This window comes from Periplaneta americana, chromosome 10, assembly GCF_040183065.1.
Source record: "Periplaneta americana isolate PAMFEO1 chromosome 10, P.americana_PAMFEO1_priV1, whole genome shotgun sequence".
NCBI lineage: Eukaryota > Metazoa > Arthropoda > Insecta > Blattodea > Blattidae > Periplaneta > Periplaneta americana.
In genome coordinates, this window is record NC_091126.1 from 17,723,729 (window position 1) to 17,740,503 (window position 16,775).

At 36.3% G+C, this 16,775-nt stretch overlaps 1 protein-coding gene across 5 annotated transcripts in view; it reads right to left on the reverse strand.

The window, feature by feature from the left end:
- LOC138707491 (F-BAR domain only protein 2) overlaps positions 1 to 11,304 on the reverse strand; it is an 84,578-nt gene extending 73,274 nt beyond the window's left edge. For all 5 annotated transcript variants that reach the window (XM_069836986.1, XM_069836991.1, XM_069836988.1 and 2 more), the window contains exon 1: positions 11,167 to 11,304. In XM_069836986.1, the coding sequence (XP_069693087.1) occupies positions 11,167 to 11,196 (30 nt within the window). In that variant the 5' untranslated portion in view covers positions 11,197 to 11,304. The remainder of the gene's footprint in view (positions 1 to 11,166) is intronic.
- Positions 11,305 to 16,775: the final 5,471 nt, after the last annotated feature.

Genomic DNA, 16,775 nt, shown 5'->3' on the forward strand with positions numbered 1-16,775 from the left:
AAATTCTGGGTATAACAATACTCACGATTGGGGCATGTGCAATTAGGAAATAGGATGAACATAGAATTACCGCAGGTGAAATGAAATTCTTGAGAAATGCTGGCTATTCTTCAATAGACCACTAGAAAAATCAGGAAATTTTACAAACAAATTCCGAATTCCTCTCCAATAGCAGACTAACTTAAGCAATATGAACTCAAATGACTTCATGTGAACAGAATTAACCAATCCAGGATACGACAAATTCTCCATTACTTTCTTCAAGAGAGAAGATTTTTGGGAAGACCACACAAGAGATTGAGGGAAACTGTTATGAGTCACTAGGCCCAACACAGGAGAGGAGGAGGAGGAGGAGGAGGATGATGATGATGATGGTGGTGGTGACGAGGACTTTGTAGTTTAAAAGTCATTATTATATACCTGCACTTTAATTTACTACTTGAACTATAGTAAGATGACACGATTGTTATCATTTAGTAAGTAGTATCAAAAGCAACCATTACTGAGAAATGTGTATTACACAAAAGGAATGTTATACAGGTAGGCAATATACTTTTCCATACCTTACAAAATTCTGATATGAAAACTTAAATCCTAATTTAAATATGCCAATATTGAGCAATAAAAATAAATCACGTTTCTTACTCCTATTACTAAATATTTTTCCTCTCACTCAGATTTTCACAAGTTTTGTGATACCGGTATTAAATTTGTAAAATTTCTTTCATTAGAAGTGATTAATACATTTTTCAAGCAAGAACATAAAAACATACATCACATGACGAAAAAGAATTAGGAACAATATCTACACATATTTTTTTTTTAGTAGGTTATTTTACGACGCTTTACCAACATCTTAGGTTATTTAGCGTCTGAATGAGATGAAGGTGATAATGCCAGTGAAGTGAGTCCGGGGTCCAGCACCGAAAGTTACCCAGCATTTGCTCATATTGGGTTGAGGGAAAACCCCGGAAAAAACCTCAACCAGGTAACTTGCCCCGACTGGGAATCGAACCTGGGCCACCTGGTACACATATTTCCAACACATTAAAAACCAGAAGTGGAATTCATATAAAATTTATATTTAATTTAGCAATAACACAGCAATAAGAATAGCAAGAAAATCTAATTATGTAAATAAAACGTATTCCAAAACCACACTACCACAAAAATCACAATCACAAGACTGCCTAAAGGTATTCATGTTTCACATGTTCACACTGTGAGGTGGCAACTAGCCGAGTCATCACTCAAAAATAGAATTTGAGAAGAAAATAATGTACAATGAATGAGAGCAGTCTCAATGTTGTTATTCATCATTTTTCGTTACTGCAAGAAATTGATTTTGACAATTGATTGAAACAGGAAGTCCTTGTTTAAAGGATTGGGAAAGACAAAATAAACTACACCCAACAGACACTATTTCGTATAAAATATCTACAGACCTATACCTAATAATACCTAACTATTAAAGATCACAAATGTACTATCTTGTATTTCAAGTGTTTGACTCGAAAGTGGTATTTTATAGTTAAAATGAAGTTTGCAATAATAGTTGTTACTAAGGTTTTCAGTGACGTTCTCAAGTACTGTGCATTAATGTATCATAGAGTTTAAGAAAATTAAATGGTGAAAACATACAGTAACAGTCACTAGAAGTAATTTATAACTGAGGCATTATCTTAAATAACTCAGAAAATTTCTAAGCAAGGAAATAAGGAAACTTTTAAGGTGTTTATGTCGAAATATTACATCAAACTGCACACATCTTTAAAACTCAACAGCAGGGAAATAAAAAGAAATAATAATAGCTACCCATTCTGAATGTAATATGACATTAAAGCTTGTACAAGGGAGTATAGAAGAATTGAGTAGCCCCCAAACCTCCAGCACATAATGCTCACTCACCCAATGCATCAAGTTGAGATCACAACCTTACCTCTCATATCACGTGACAGAGTAGCAATTAACAGATGGCTACTCAACTAAGTTACTGTCTCCAAGTATGCACTGTTGCTTCTTAATAACACATTCCACGTAAATTTTGACATCCTTACAATTAATATGGGCAGTTAATTTCTTTTTAATTAATCTGCTATGGAGATTTTCTGCTCAGCTTGAGGTGAGGTTTCGACATCAGTTTGATTAACAGTTCTTGTTTAGTTACTTACTAAAATAAAGGCTAAAAATGAACACCACATTAATTCCCTCAATACTTATGTTATCCGTAATTACTCTAATTTAAAAGTATTTCTTCAGGACAGAGGGTTAATTGTTCTGGTGAGAATATTTTTGAGTTTTTGTTTTGGAGCTACAAAGTGGTTCTATCACCAGAGAAAACAAAGAGAGGGAAACCTGTCTGTTGAACTGTACGATCCTGAATAATAGTTGCTGGTAACGAATGTAACAACTTCCCTATCTTGCTGTCCCTGACGATGGAATCAGTGTTTATTTACAATTCATTAGACATTTCCAGATCTATGACACTGCATAAAAGAATTGGCACCATGCTGAACACTGTGAAAGTTTAAAAACATGGCCGTTTTATTCTTTATTTAGTGCTAATTCACAATTACAGTTGAACTTGCAATAACCCTAATCCTACAGAAGAACTATACCAAAGAATGTACCATTTTTTCTTTAATAAATGCGAAACTACGAATAATGTAGAGTACTAAACATGTAGTTTTACTTTCCAGCATCCAATATTTTAACACAGAATAACCTAGAACTATTCACTCATTGCACATAGTAATGGATGTATCACCACCATATTGTTCACGTAAGACATCACAAGTAAATGGATCACCATTGGAATGTAAAACATGGTTGTTAATTATGTCGAAATACGACCTCTATAAGCACTTTAATGCTTCCATGCTGGTGAGGTCCAAACCCCCCAAAACCTCCACTCTCCATAAATTTGCACCTTCAGAGGCACTAAAAATGTTTTCTTACTGGTGTGATCCAGGCCCCCAAATATCTACTGTCCACAAGTTTGCATCTGGATCTCTTAAGCAAATTTAAATACTTAAATTACAAATCACATCAGCATGTGTCACATTATGGAAGTGATACATTCATCCATTACTACGTACAAAATGGTGAATAATTCTAGGCTATTCTGTGGAAAGTATTGAGTACTGGAAAGTAAAAACTATGTGCTTAGTGCTACTCTATACTATTAGCTGTTAAAGAAAAAATGGTGCCTCCTTTTCTCCAGTGCTCCTCTAAAATTACCGAATATAGCGTCATTGGAGGGACTAAAGAATATGCAATTAACTAGTTTCACTACTTAGAGACAAGAAATAAATACAGTAAATGAAATTCAATGAAGAAATATATTCACAATACACGTATCTTGTACATTACTGTAAGTCAAATTGCATTTGTAATTTTATGTCGGCCTAGAGTATTCTTTAAATACTTCACACAGTTCTCGTTTTTCTATTATGAAAAATAAAAATGTTGTACTGGTTTGTAGAAAATAGTGAAATACGGAGTAAAAAATTATAATGCACCAGAACTAAGTAAAATAGATACAGTACTCACAATTAAGAACGTGTTTTAAATAAATCTGTAATTTTTTTCTGCTACTGTTTTGCAAAATACTGCATCTGTAAATAATTCTCAATTCTTTAAGCAAATCAAATTCACTATACACATCAGCTTTCATTTACCAATCTCGATTTGTTTTAGAACATTAACGTTATCTTCCACACTTAAAACTTTTCTTTTCTTTGCACCTTGCTCCATTGTTCTGAATGTAACATCTGTTTGCGAAGTGAGCGTCTGAAGCTACAGTTTGAACTCAATGTCTGGATTATGGTACAGTACACAACGTAGCCTGCTACCGTTTGCGAAAGGTGTTAGCAGAGAAGAAAGTTTGGCCTACCCCACACTCCATCCTCTTTTCTCAGCCTAGAATTCCAGTTCTTGGTCCAAGCTTTTGTAACAGTAACTGAGAACAGTATTGGTCACTAATGACTAGGGCTGGCGGTATAAAATATAAATTATGATTTATTTAACGATGCTCACAACTGCAGAGTTTGTATCAGCATCGCCGGTGTGCCAGAATTTTGTCCCGCAAGAGTTCTTTTACATGCCAGTAAATCTACTGATATGAGCCTGTCGCATTTAAACACACTTAAATGCCATCGACCTGGGCTGGGATCGAATCCGCAACCTCAAGCAACAGAAGGCCAGTGCTATACCAACTATGCTACTGAGCCCGACGGGCTGGTGGTTTCCAAACCTGAACCCAGAAGTTCATTCTTACATCTACTACTGATGAGAAGGCGGGAACGTAATACAATTTCAGAGTACTGTACAAAAACCGACCAATCACAGCATAGTAAACAATATCTGACAGCTCGACCATGTGGATTAAGAGTCAATAAGAATATCACCTTAGTCCAGGGCTGGGCACCAAGAGCGGATTCTACTCTCTCACGGGGAGCCATATGATTTCTCTTCATCCCCTTTCTTCCCCGCCGAACACCGCGCAGCGTTGATTCAGTGACAGATGAATATTAAGCATCATCGTTTAGAGTCTGGTTCCGCTCCCGGTTCCCAGGGCTGCCTTAGTCCATAACCACTTAACCTGACTCTGCTTGTGCATGTTGTTAGAACAACATACCAGGTAACACTAACTTAAAAGCAATGTTTTGGAACAGAAACCACCAGTTCTACTAATGACATTATAGGCTACCTACAAATTCCTCTGCTTAATGTACAGGGTGGGTGGGAAGTAACTCCTTATTGTAATGTGCTTATAACTTTTGTATATATTAATATTTTTTTATGAAACTTAATACATGCTTTCTTTACAGTGGTAGAACGTGATCTGTAATGGCTGACCGCATCACAGTGCAGGAGAGAGCTCAGGTTGCCGCCCGCTATGAAGTCTGGCGTTCTGTTGTGCAGGTGCAGAGATGGTGGCGGGCAGAGCATGGGCCTCATGCTACACTGGATCCAAAGACAATCAAGAACTGTCATGCTAAACTGATAACCACAGGATTTGTGGCAGATATTCGTAGAAGTGGCCATCCCTCAACATCCAGGTCAGACGAAAATGTGCGAAGGGTTGAGGAAATGTTCACCAGAAGTCCACAAAAATCAACACGACAAGCCAGTTGTGAAAGTGGTCTCTCCCAACACACAATCAGAACTGTGCTGGAAAAAGAATTAAATTTCTGGCCGTGGAAGCCACATTACTGTCAACAGCTATCGCCGGAAGATTGTGACCATCGAATGGAATATGGTGAACATATGCTAGGTTGGTATGGAGACTGGCCCCAGTTGTTCGAGAATATCATTTGGAGCGACGAAGCAATTTTTCATATTGGAGGGTTTGTGAACCGTCACAATTGTCACTACTGGGCACCGCATGATCCAGGGGCAACAGTTGAAAAGTCTCAAAGCCGCCCTAAGGTCACAGTTTGGTGTGGCATTACATCCAACAAACTTGTGGGTCTGTTCATTCTTCGAGACACCATGAACTCTGAACGGTACCTAGCCATGTTGGAAGATGAAGTTTGGCCAATTATTTCCACCTGGGATAATATAAATGACCTAATTTGGATGCAAGATGGAGCCCCACCACATTTTGCACTCAACATCCGTGACTAGTTAGACCGACATTTCCCAGGACATTGGTTGGGTCGCCGTGGTCCGCATGAGTGGCCAGGACGGAATCCCGACCTCACCCCGTGCAACTTCTTTTTGTGGGGTTGGGCGAAGGAAGAAGTTTATCGCACCAAACCACGAACTTTGGATGAACTGGAAGATCATCTACGCCAAGTCCTCAATAACATACCACAGGAATTCCTGCACAAGTCAATTGAAAGTATCCCTCGCCGGTTACGAACACTAGTGGAAAATGCTGGAGCATATGTGGAGTTTTAAGTTAATCCATAGACTCCTACCATGTTAAACTACAAAGCAAAATTTGTTCCAGTCGAATAGAATAAATATTAACAGATTTATAACCATATTACAATAGGGAGTTACTTCCCACCCACCCTGTAGAACAGCCCTCTTTTCTTATAATTCCAATTCTTGACCTGTAAAATGCTTCATTGTAAATGAAAACTATATTGGTCACTAATTTTGAAAGTTACCGGTACCTGCAATTTCCTCTTGATGACAGTCTCCACTTAATGTACACAAAACATGAAGTTTTAGGCTCAAAACTGTTGCTAAATGTCGCTATAAATGAGTTGCTAATAAAAATGTGTTATAAAAATAATAAATCACAATTGTTTAATAGAGATAAATACCGTACTTCTTAATGACTGATGTTGTAGCCAAGGTATCATTAACTGTAGTCGTTATACTCAAGTTCAACTGTAGCCTACTTTCAAAGCTATATATATACTGGGTGTTCATTTCAAAGTGTGTCATGACGTCACCGTTGTGAGTCAGCGATTTGAAGCGAGTTTCAGCTTTTATGTCAGAGATATTGCCTATTAATCAAGGCATTCAATCTGAACTTGAGAACGCGTACGGAACAACTTGAACATCGTAGCAACAGATGGTGGTCTGTACTGTCTGTGTGCTACCATAACCTCTTTCGAACTGTGTTTTGCGCGGCCAAGTCGTACGCAGGGTATTTGTTATCATCGGTTGCGTACGGCAACATTCCACAATACAAATCAAATGCTCCGTGTACATGTTGACCGTCGAAGTTAATGTCAACAAATACGTAAGAAATCGTCTTAACCCTCTCCCCATATCCCGACAGTAAGGAAAAAACCCACCTCAATACATGTTTCCAAACAGTTCACATTGCTGCCACTACCGGCCTTAACGTACATATCAGTAAGTACTCTTCAGAATGAACGCCGTACTTGCTAGGCAACTTCTCTGACACATAGGTAATACACCTCTGCGGAAGTGTAGGAAGATTGAATTCTCTAGGCTCATCGACTAGCCATATGACGGCATACAGCGAGCAATGACACACTTTGAACTGAACACCCAGTATATTTATATATATTGTCATTTGCCTTATCTGTCACCTATTACAGTCCATTAGAAACATGTCGAGGTTCCTTCCATATAGAAGTTATTTTATGATCTCAGAGTTAGTAACATTTTGAGGAAAACGAAAACTTACATATGGTCAACGCAGATACAGATGCTCCTGGCTTTTCTTTTTTTTTATCTATATGGTCACAATGCGACTGTAGTTTAGCTTTGGGAATGTGTTGTTGTACTGCATGTATTATTTTGTGGCAATCAGAGTCAAAAGCAGCATTCACCTTTATTTAATTGAAAGCTAGTAATATTCAGTCAATGAAAACCATGAAAAGACTTCGACCAGATTGGTCAGCACTGGGATCTAACACAGGACCTCCCAAATGCAAGTCTGGTGCTTTACCACTGAGCCACATCACTTTGTGTTTCTTTCCTTGCATAGGCTATTAGAAAAAAGCATTCTAAATACACAGCAGAATAATAATTCCAAACGAATAACTGCATCTCAACATAGTCACAAAATGTTCACACTACATTAAAATCTGAACATTTCAATTCAATCAGTCTAGTCATATAAAGTCTTTTAACTCTCTACGCTAAAAAAAAAAATGCATTATCAGATTGTAAACCAGAATAAATTATCTGTGCTCCATTTAATTTCAACAAAGAACAATTATTACTGCCATTAATCAATGCTAATTAACTTATGTATACTTTTAGAACACTTGTAACTAGCATAGGCTATACATTGTGTTCCAGCAAACATTCACAGTGTATCTATTCGCGAACCAGTGGCAGGTCTCCCACTGTTCCATGCACTCCCATACTCACGGTGCTTTGCCACATTAAAACTTACATACTACTACTTCCCCAAGTTAAATTTATGTCCCGTGAATGCAAGAGATGAGCGCTAGTAGCTCGTTGTTGGTATACAACCTATAGTTTCATCTGTGAGTGAGGTCATGTTACAAGAGATAATGCAATCAGAATGAGGTAATGTATATAATGTGTATAAGAAATGCAGTGCATAATATTAATATTAGTAATTGCAATAATTAACTATATACAGTATTGAGTATCCACTGTACGTGAAGACAATCTGAATTTGGATAACATAACCTATCAAAATTAACGATTACTGCACTTTACATGGTACTTATATGGGTACAACACTTTCAGCACCTCCTATAAACGTGTATTCACCATTAGGCTATCTCATTCAACTCGCTGGCACGAACAGAAAACATCTCTTTATCAGCTTCGTATTTACTCATAGATTGCATAGGCGAGAGGGAGCTGTGATTCACATTCTTTCCAGACACAGATTTAACTTGGAAGTGTAGTATATTATATTAATAACATTCAGCACTCATCCTCGATACAGTAACTGCTGGAAGTGTTTGCCCATCTTGTGTGATACTTAATTCACATCACACAATTCAAAGAACCTGTTTCATTAAACCTAATCATTAATTTGAATATTGTTTTCCTACACGAAACTAGGTGGCCAGGAAATGTATATCCACAGTTTTCCCTTGTCCTACCCCACAATGTCTTTTCCATATGTATATTCTCAAATTGTGTACATGTTCATATACCATATATAACCATTGCAAAATACAACACAACGTAATAAACCAAACTTATTTTGGCTAAACTAACGCAGCCATAGTTCCCTTCATACTTCGCTTATATACCTTGCATATACGATCAACTTTATCTCCACAAAAAAAAATCCTTTATAAATTCAAGGATTTTCATTTCCGAAATCACCAGAACTATCTGTGGGCTAGTTTCTCCCTTATTTTATCTGCCTCAATGCCTGCGTTTATTGCAGACAGAGTGACAGAACTCATTTCGGGGAAAGGGGATTCATCAACCATGTAATTTTCACGTGGTTATTTCTATATCTCTTTCTCTCATTTCCTTTCTTGACATGTACAGTCTTAGAAAAGAGTTTTGTCGCACAGATACATGATCAGAGGATGATTGACCTGGTTCACAAGAGAACAACTAGTTGAGGTAATGAAATTAGTTTTGTTTTGTTGCATGTCTGATCAAGCACACTGCTTCCTTTCTAGGACTTATACAGTATATTTTTTCTAAGACTGTACACAATAAGAGTTTATGGGTGGAAGATGATACAAACACGTCAGGAGCATGAAATAATCCTAACATTCACCAGCCATGCAGATGAAAGGAGACGAACTTGTGAGAGTAGTCGAATTGGCACCCTTATTTGGTTAGTCATAAAACAATGATTACCGAAACTTATTCATTAACATAACATAGTACGCAAGTTCTTATTTTAGGACCTGTCTTCTATTGAATGTTGTGTATTCCATGGCTTTTTTTAGTCATCATGTAAATACTATTAATGGAGAAATACAGAGCAGAGTTTGGCCAGCACTGTGAATCGAATCCAGCATAGCTTAGTTAGTTAAGAGCACTCAGCGCGCCAAGCTGAGAGGTCCTGGGTTCGATTCTCAGTGCCGGAACGAATTTTTATCCATTAATAGTAATAGTACGCGAAGTTTAATCTGCAAAGTGCTGTGAGCTCATGAATGAAAACAGCAGCAGTAGCAGAATGAGGATACCTGCCAATGATCAGCTGAAACACCAGAAATGTTCGCTGGGACTCACTGTAGGAACTTAACCTCTGATGTAGAGCTGAAAGCATGTTTAATGCGCCAATACCAAATTTAAAAGTTCATGTACCTTTACAGTAACCATGTGGGTAATTGTTTTTTTTTTTCAAATGCTATGCATTGTAGCTGTTCTGTATTATGTACAACTTGTCATATAAGTTATAAATGTAGTTGTACACAACATGAAAAACAGATTGCCTTCATGTGGTAAGAGAAGGGTAAGGGGAAACATCTCTTAATTCTCTAATTTTTATAATTAAATGTAAATTTTTGCAATGTCTCAGTAAGATAAGTCTATACAATCAAATTAATACACAATATTAATTATATGCCTGCTTCCTCCTACGTTTTTAAGATGTCAAAATATGGAATTATGTAAAATACTGCTGTTATTACCCAGAGATTTAGGCAGAGTCATTGCAGTTGCTTCATTCCTTCTCTTAATATCTGTAGGTATTTTGTATTTTGCATTATCAGTTCGTTCCTTTCAGCAACTGTATACTTCACATATCTTGCAATACCGTACGAAATTGCCCCATTAAGTGAGCCATAAAAATTTACTGTTGGACGTTAATTAGGTCTACCTATTCATTTCCAATCATTAAAATTAACAAGCGTAGTTACCAAACATTGCTAATAAAACTCCAAATGAGTCTCCTATGCGTGAAGCGGAAAGAATTGCTATACTTCTCAATGTAGCAATAAAAAACATAATGACCCATAAAAATACAATCTCTGTGTAGGGAATAAATTATTGCTTGTACACAATACAGTACTTGATTAGCAAACTTCAAATGGTTTGTAACATCTATAGTTATATTTAGCGGAGATCTGAAAGACTTACATGCAAGTTCTTCAAATGTCACAGATACCATCCCAAAATAAATATAACACCAACACTGTGAAACATAGCCTAACTTAGGAATCAGACTCCAATAATGTTATCGATGCATGCTTTGGATTAAACGATTTTGAAGTACAAATGTTAATGATGTGCAAAATAAGAAAGTTCATATAAACGGTCTACCGATATAAGAAAACCGAAAAAGAAAAAAATGGGAAAACTTAACTCCAGTGTCACTTTTGACACAATTTGAAACCAATTAATGATATGGAAAACATTAGCACTGTATTGCTATTCTCAAGTGCGTAATACCAAACAACTTCTTGTTTTACGTAACTGTTTTAAATATCTTTACAGGTATTTGTCGAGATAAAATTTGACAGAAGATGCAACGAACACCGAAAGTCATGAACTTTCAATTTCAAAATCACATTCCTTCAGCCCCTCACAAATTACGTATAACAACCCTCTGACAAATGCTGGAAATTCTCTGCTGAAATATCGTATTTTCTGGTCACAACAACGGCATTTTCATGTATTTTTTTTAAATAAATAACATTAAATGTGGTAAACATATTCCAACATACCAACGAAGTTCCATATAAAAACAGATAGTTTTATCACATTCACAGGAATATAAGAGAATTATTCGTGACTTCATGCACATTAACATACATATCATCAATTTCTTACCCAAAAATAATCACTGAAATCCACCGTCATGGTGATCTTTTATCCATAACATACACCAATTTCTTTTCTGATTTCTACAATGAGTAGTGACCCCAACACACCTGTACAAACATAAATATGGCGACACCCCCCTATTAAATGTATTTAATACCAGCAGATGTCGTAATATTCATAAGTGCGGGAAATTTAAACAGATGCATAGGAGGAAAAACTACGGAACACGGCTCAAAATTGGACGTTTTCCGTCAGAAATAGACACATCGAATTGACCTGTTTCTATGAGCAGGATATTACATTTATTGCAGTACAAGTCTAGGTATGGGTCATTCCATACTTTGGTCCTGTGACTAACACTGTATTTTATTATTGTTTACTCTGTAAATAATAATAATATTGCATTGAGCTAATATGAAATTAGTAGCAGATTTTGAACTGTATAAAACTAAAACCATAGGACATGAATATATTTATTAGTTTTAGATACATAACATTCTGAATGTCCTGTGACTAACGAAACGTGCTGTGGAATGACCTGTATAATGTATTACAGGCAAAATAAAATAACATGATGAAGAGGAACAAATATGGAAGGTCGGCTACTACCCAACCACATTAACTTTTAACTCTAGAATACAGATCTTTACACAGGGGCGTACGCAAAGAGGGGTTATCGGGTGCGAACGCCCCCTTCAACGTTTAAAAAAATGACATATTTAGATATGAGTATTTTTTAATTCATAATCGTTTTCCCTTCTCTAATTTTTCACTGTCAGAGTAACAAAATCTACATCGATATAAGGCATATTCTTGCTACCCCTTCTTCAATAATATAAACCCTGTCCTTGGTGCTGCGGCACGTCCGAATTATAACAATGCTATCTTTATTTTAAGGAGACCTACCGCCTAGTACTGACCTTGTAATAAAATGAAGCTGACACAATATGAAATTTAACATGTTGTTTTGACAGTTCTGCAGTGCAGATGTTAAATATTGTGCATTGTCGATTTTAAATTAATTTTAAGAGCGGTATTCACCCGTTCATTAGAGTTCTGCCTTCATTGTGAAACATTCGTTTAACATTTTGTGCATTTGACAGTTCATATTTTTAATATAAACTTCACATTATTGTTCCAGGTTCTTTGATATGTCTAAACGACTGCAAAGCTCAATTTTACAAATTTTTTTTATCAAAAAGTCGCGTAGTGATTCTCGTGAAGTTAGTGAAAATTTCACATTGGTAAACGTTTCTTTGCAGCTGCAGTGTGACCATGTTGTTGTGAACATTCTTCAAAATTCTATACATGGACACACTTTTTAAATTTTTCACATCATCCTTAGCTATTTCAATTAAGCTTTTTTTTTTTTTTTTTTTGCCACCAACGATTAACGTTACTATCAATATAATTATTGTTTGTTTTTCACTTGTAACTGTAATGCAATTTATTAAAACACTTTGGCTGGTACCTGTTGAGACACACATCTTACTTTACTGTACGTACAGTAAATCTAATAAAATAACAATCAAATAATATGTAAGAAATATGTGAATCTTCTCCTTGTATAATGACAGAAAGAACAATAGTACTACTTTCTTAGCCCCTTCAATGGCGCAACACGTTCAGACAGTTTCTCTTAGATCTTTGAAAAGTTTTCTTCACTTGCTACTCTTTTATCATTGAACAAAGATACTGCAGGAGACTCGCAGTAGAAAGCCTATGTTAGTTCTAAAAATATTTTATTAATACTAACCATGGGTAAAATTTACTCACTGTATTTTGATTCTAGTAATATTAACCATGCGTAAGATTTACTCACTGTATTTCTTAACAATACCTTTGAATCACAGATAAACTCACAAACAAACAATGGCATTCCAATGCAAACTAATAATCTGTTAACTGTTTAACGTTGTATTTTATGATTGATACACACCAACATATGAAGAGTACTGGGTACGCATAAATTTACGTAGATTAGTATTCCAGGGTTAAATGCAGAGAGTATGCGAACTAGTAGGGGTTGGGGGGTATGCCTCATTGTGTCTCTGCCAATGTAAGAGATTTATTTTCCTCTCGCTTCCTTGTATTATTAACTACTGTGCAGTATGGAAGTAGATGTGGTATTCTTACAAGTGTTACTGTTACCGCCTATCACTGACTTCAATGTTAATGTGGTCAGATAGTAATAGTCATGCTATATTAGCTACTACTCAGTGAATAGACTGTAGTGAGCTCGCCCGACAGTCACTCACAGATTCCAACCATGCAGACAGTGTGATCAATGATATGCAGCACAGTATGGGTAATTCAATATACTGCTATTAATGTAAAATATTACTAAATATGAGCAGTTAAAACATCACTTACTCACCAAAAGTAAGAAAGGAGATACTGAAATTTTCTGCCTTCTTTTTACAAACATTGGTCCCAACTGTTAGAGTGATACATCACTCATCGCAGCTCCCATTGTAAAATCGAGATGATTTCGCAGATGTTATTTTTCATTTCTTTCACAGTATATGAATACGTATACAAAAATAATCTCAATGGGAATTGCATTCAATGATACATCACTTATTAAACATGTGCAACAAGAAGGCAGACAGTATAAGCGTAAAATTTCTTAATTTGTGTGAGTAAATCTAGTTTTATCGGCTTACATTTAGTTACATTATATTTTGCATTAATAATCTACAGTGTGTTTAATTATGAATACTGCACTGCATATCTACGTGTGACTGGGACCTGCAAGCATCTCAGACAAGGGCCGATTTAAAAGATTATGTCACCTCAAAATATGAGACCAAGTGTCCAGAATAGCTCTTTTTTTCCCCAGACACAAAATTATTAGACTCACCTCAATTTACAGTACAATCTCGAACAGATTATCCTTGGATGATGAGAAATTCCTGCTGTATAATGTTTGTTGAAAATTTCTACATAAAGAGTATTGTAATCCACCCATCATTTGAGTCGACCTGGTTGGCGAGTTGGTATAGTGCTGGCCTTCTATGCCCAAGGTTGCGGGTTCGATCCCGGGCCAGGTCGATGGCATTGAAGTGTGCTTAAATGCGACAGGGTCATGTCAGTAGATTTACTGGCATGTAAAAGAACTCCTGCGGGACAAAATTCCGGCACATCCAGTGACGCTGATATAACCTCTGCAGTTGCATCGTTAAATAAAACATAAATTTAAAAAATCCATCATTTGAGGACTCTTCACATAAATACTTCAATTTTTCCCTACTTTTGTCAATTATTTGACAGAGTAAAAAAAAACGCACGCACACGCACACACACAATTATTCTATACACACTTACCGCACACCATACACACATTTTCATCTCATTTAAAGCAATATGCTGAAAAATATGCGGATTTCCTGAACAAGCAATACTTACTGTACTGTTCTGACTGTTAACATATGCACTGAGATAAAATCAGAATTCACCTACTATATAAAACACATTTCAAATGAACAATTCTTTCATGTCCCAATTGTTGAAACAAAGTGCACCCTAAACCTATAGTCGGTGACTCAGAAGAAGACTAGCGTGGAAGGAGGAGAAAGGATGGTAAACAAATAACGTTACGACAACAGTACAATACTTGTACTACTAGTAGACAGAAATAATGTTTCCGCTTATTAGTAGTACAAGCATTAAACATGTTGTTGTAACGTTATCTATTATCCACCCTTTCTCCTCCCTCCGCGCTCGTCTTCTCTTGAGTCACGGACAGTACTTGTTATACTTACTGTCATGATTGTTTTGTATGACCTTAATTTAATTTAATTTTTTTGGTTCAGATAAGCAGATGCTCGTGATATTCCTGATTTCTGTACTAATTTACATACAAATTTTCTCCAACTGGCATTTAAATTGACGCCTATCTCATCCAATTTCTCTCTTCAGTTAGAACACTGTTCACATTCCTTTTACTGAGGACTGATAAGACAACATTAAGATATATGGATCATATGCGGAGACTAAGAGGAAGGCAGAAAATAGGAAAGATTTGAGAATGCCGGGTTTGCAGTGACAGATATGTCCTTTGGCAGAATTTAATGAATGAAATGAATGAGGCTCTTCCATCTTTAATATATCACAATGATATGACAACTATGGCATAGAGAAGTCCAGTGCTAACAGCCAACAGTCAATTCCACTTGATGAATTACATCTATTTGGAGCAAGTCGAGCACTGAAAAAGACACCCTGTACATAGAAACCTAAATATTTAAACAAATTGTCTCCTCTCCAGTGTTTCGAACATCATTCAAATAAATAATGAAAAGTAGGGGTGAATTTTCGGCCAGTGTATGGGACCAGTATCCACCCAACATCGTGATGCACTTGGGGAGCTATGATAGGTAGCGAAATCCGGTTGCAAAAGTCAGCTGTAACAGCTGGGGGGGATCAATATGCTAACCAAACTATACCTCCATTCTGGTTGGATGATCGTCCACCTCTGCTTCAGCAAGTGAACGTGAGGCCAGCAGCTGACCGTTCGATCTGGGCCCTTAAGGGCTGTAGTGACATGGATTATTATTATTATTAGGGGTGTCAAAATAGTTCTCAAAAATCCCAAAAAGAAATGAAGACTCAAAACTTTCCTACAATCAGTAACACACGAAACTGTTAATGGCCTCATGTTGAAACCTCCTCTCAAACTGCACACATTGTTAAATCTCCAGAGCAGAAGATTGTCTTTGCTGAAATTTTCCCATATTGCGAAATTGAAGATCGAAAGTTGAGTATCACCCTACTGGTACAGCATGTTGTGTTGCTCCGCATGTCACGTGAGGGTAGAAGTTGACAAATCAACTATATCCGAGTATGTGTTGTTCTTTTAAATAAGTTTTCACAATCTTACATTTGGTACAGGCAGGTTTTCGACATCAGGTCACTAACAGTCCTCTTGTTAGGTCTTCTTTTTTAATTTTTTACTCTTTCTTGTATTATAAAGCAAAGATTAGTCTGCATGGTATGAGCAAATTAGTTATGGCTAATTATTAATGAGCTAAGGGTCCGAATATTCTGGTATACCACTGATTACACACTTGCAAGACATCTCTATTATAAGACATTTAGAAATGCCAAACTTAGTTTTAACTTGTAGGCTATATGATATAAAATTCACACACTGCATGGATTGAGGATTTTTATTCTTTCAGGACTCTCATGTGTTCTTTACGGTTCTGGAGATGATCTTTAGTACATATTAGTTTTCTATCTTATAAATAATGCGTTGATTTTTCGTGTCTAATCCTACATCAACTAGTTAATAATTCTGAAATAGTTATATCAACTAAACAACTGTATTCCGAGTACTACATTTTTTTTTTTTAAGGAGATGCACTGCTTAAGTTTTACCAGAACATTCCTATACCATTTCTCCAAATTTGCCCTCGAAAATCTATTCTTGAGGAATAATAGAGTGAAAAAAAAAAACATTCCTATTTAATGACACTGTATGTTATTTAGTGTCAAATGAACTGGTGATAATGAGACAGTATTTGGCGATAAGAAACGGAGGATTAACTTTAAAATTAAGGAGTTATATGCACAAGGGCGTATACCAGAAAACCATGTTTGGGGGAAATTAC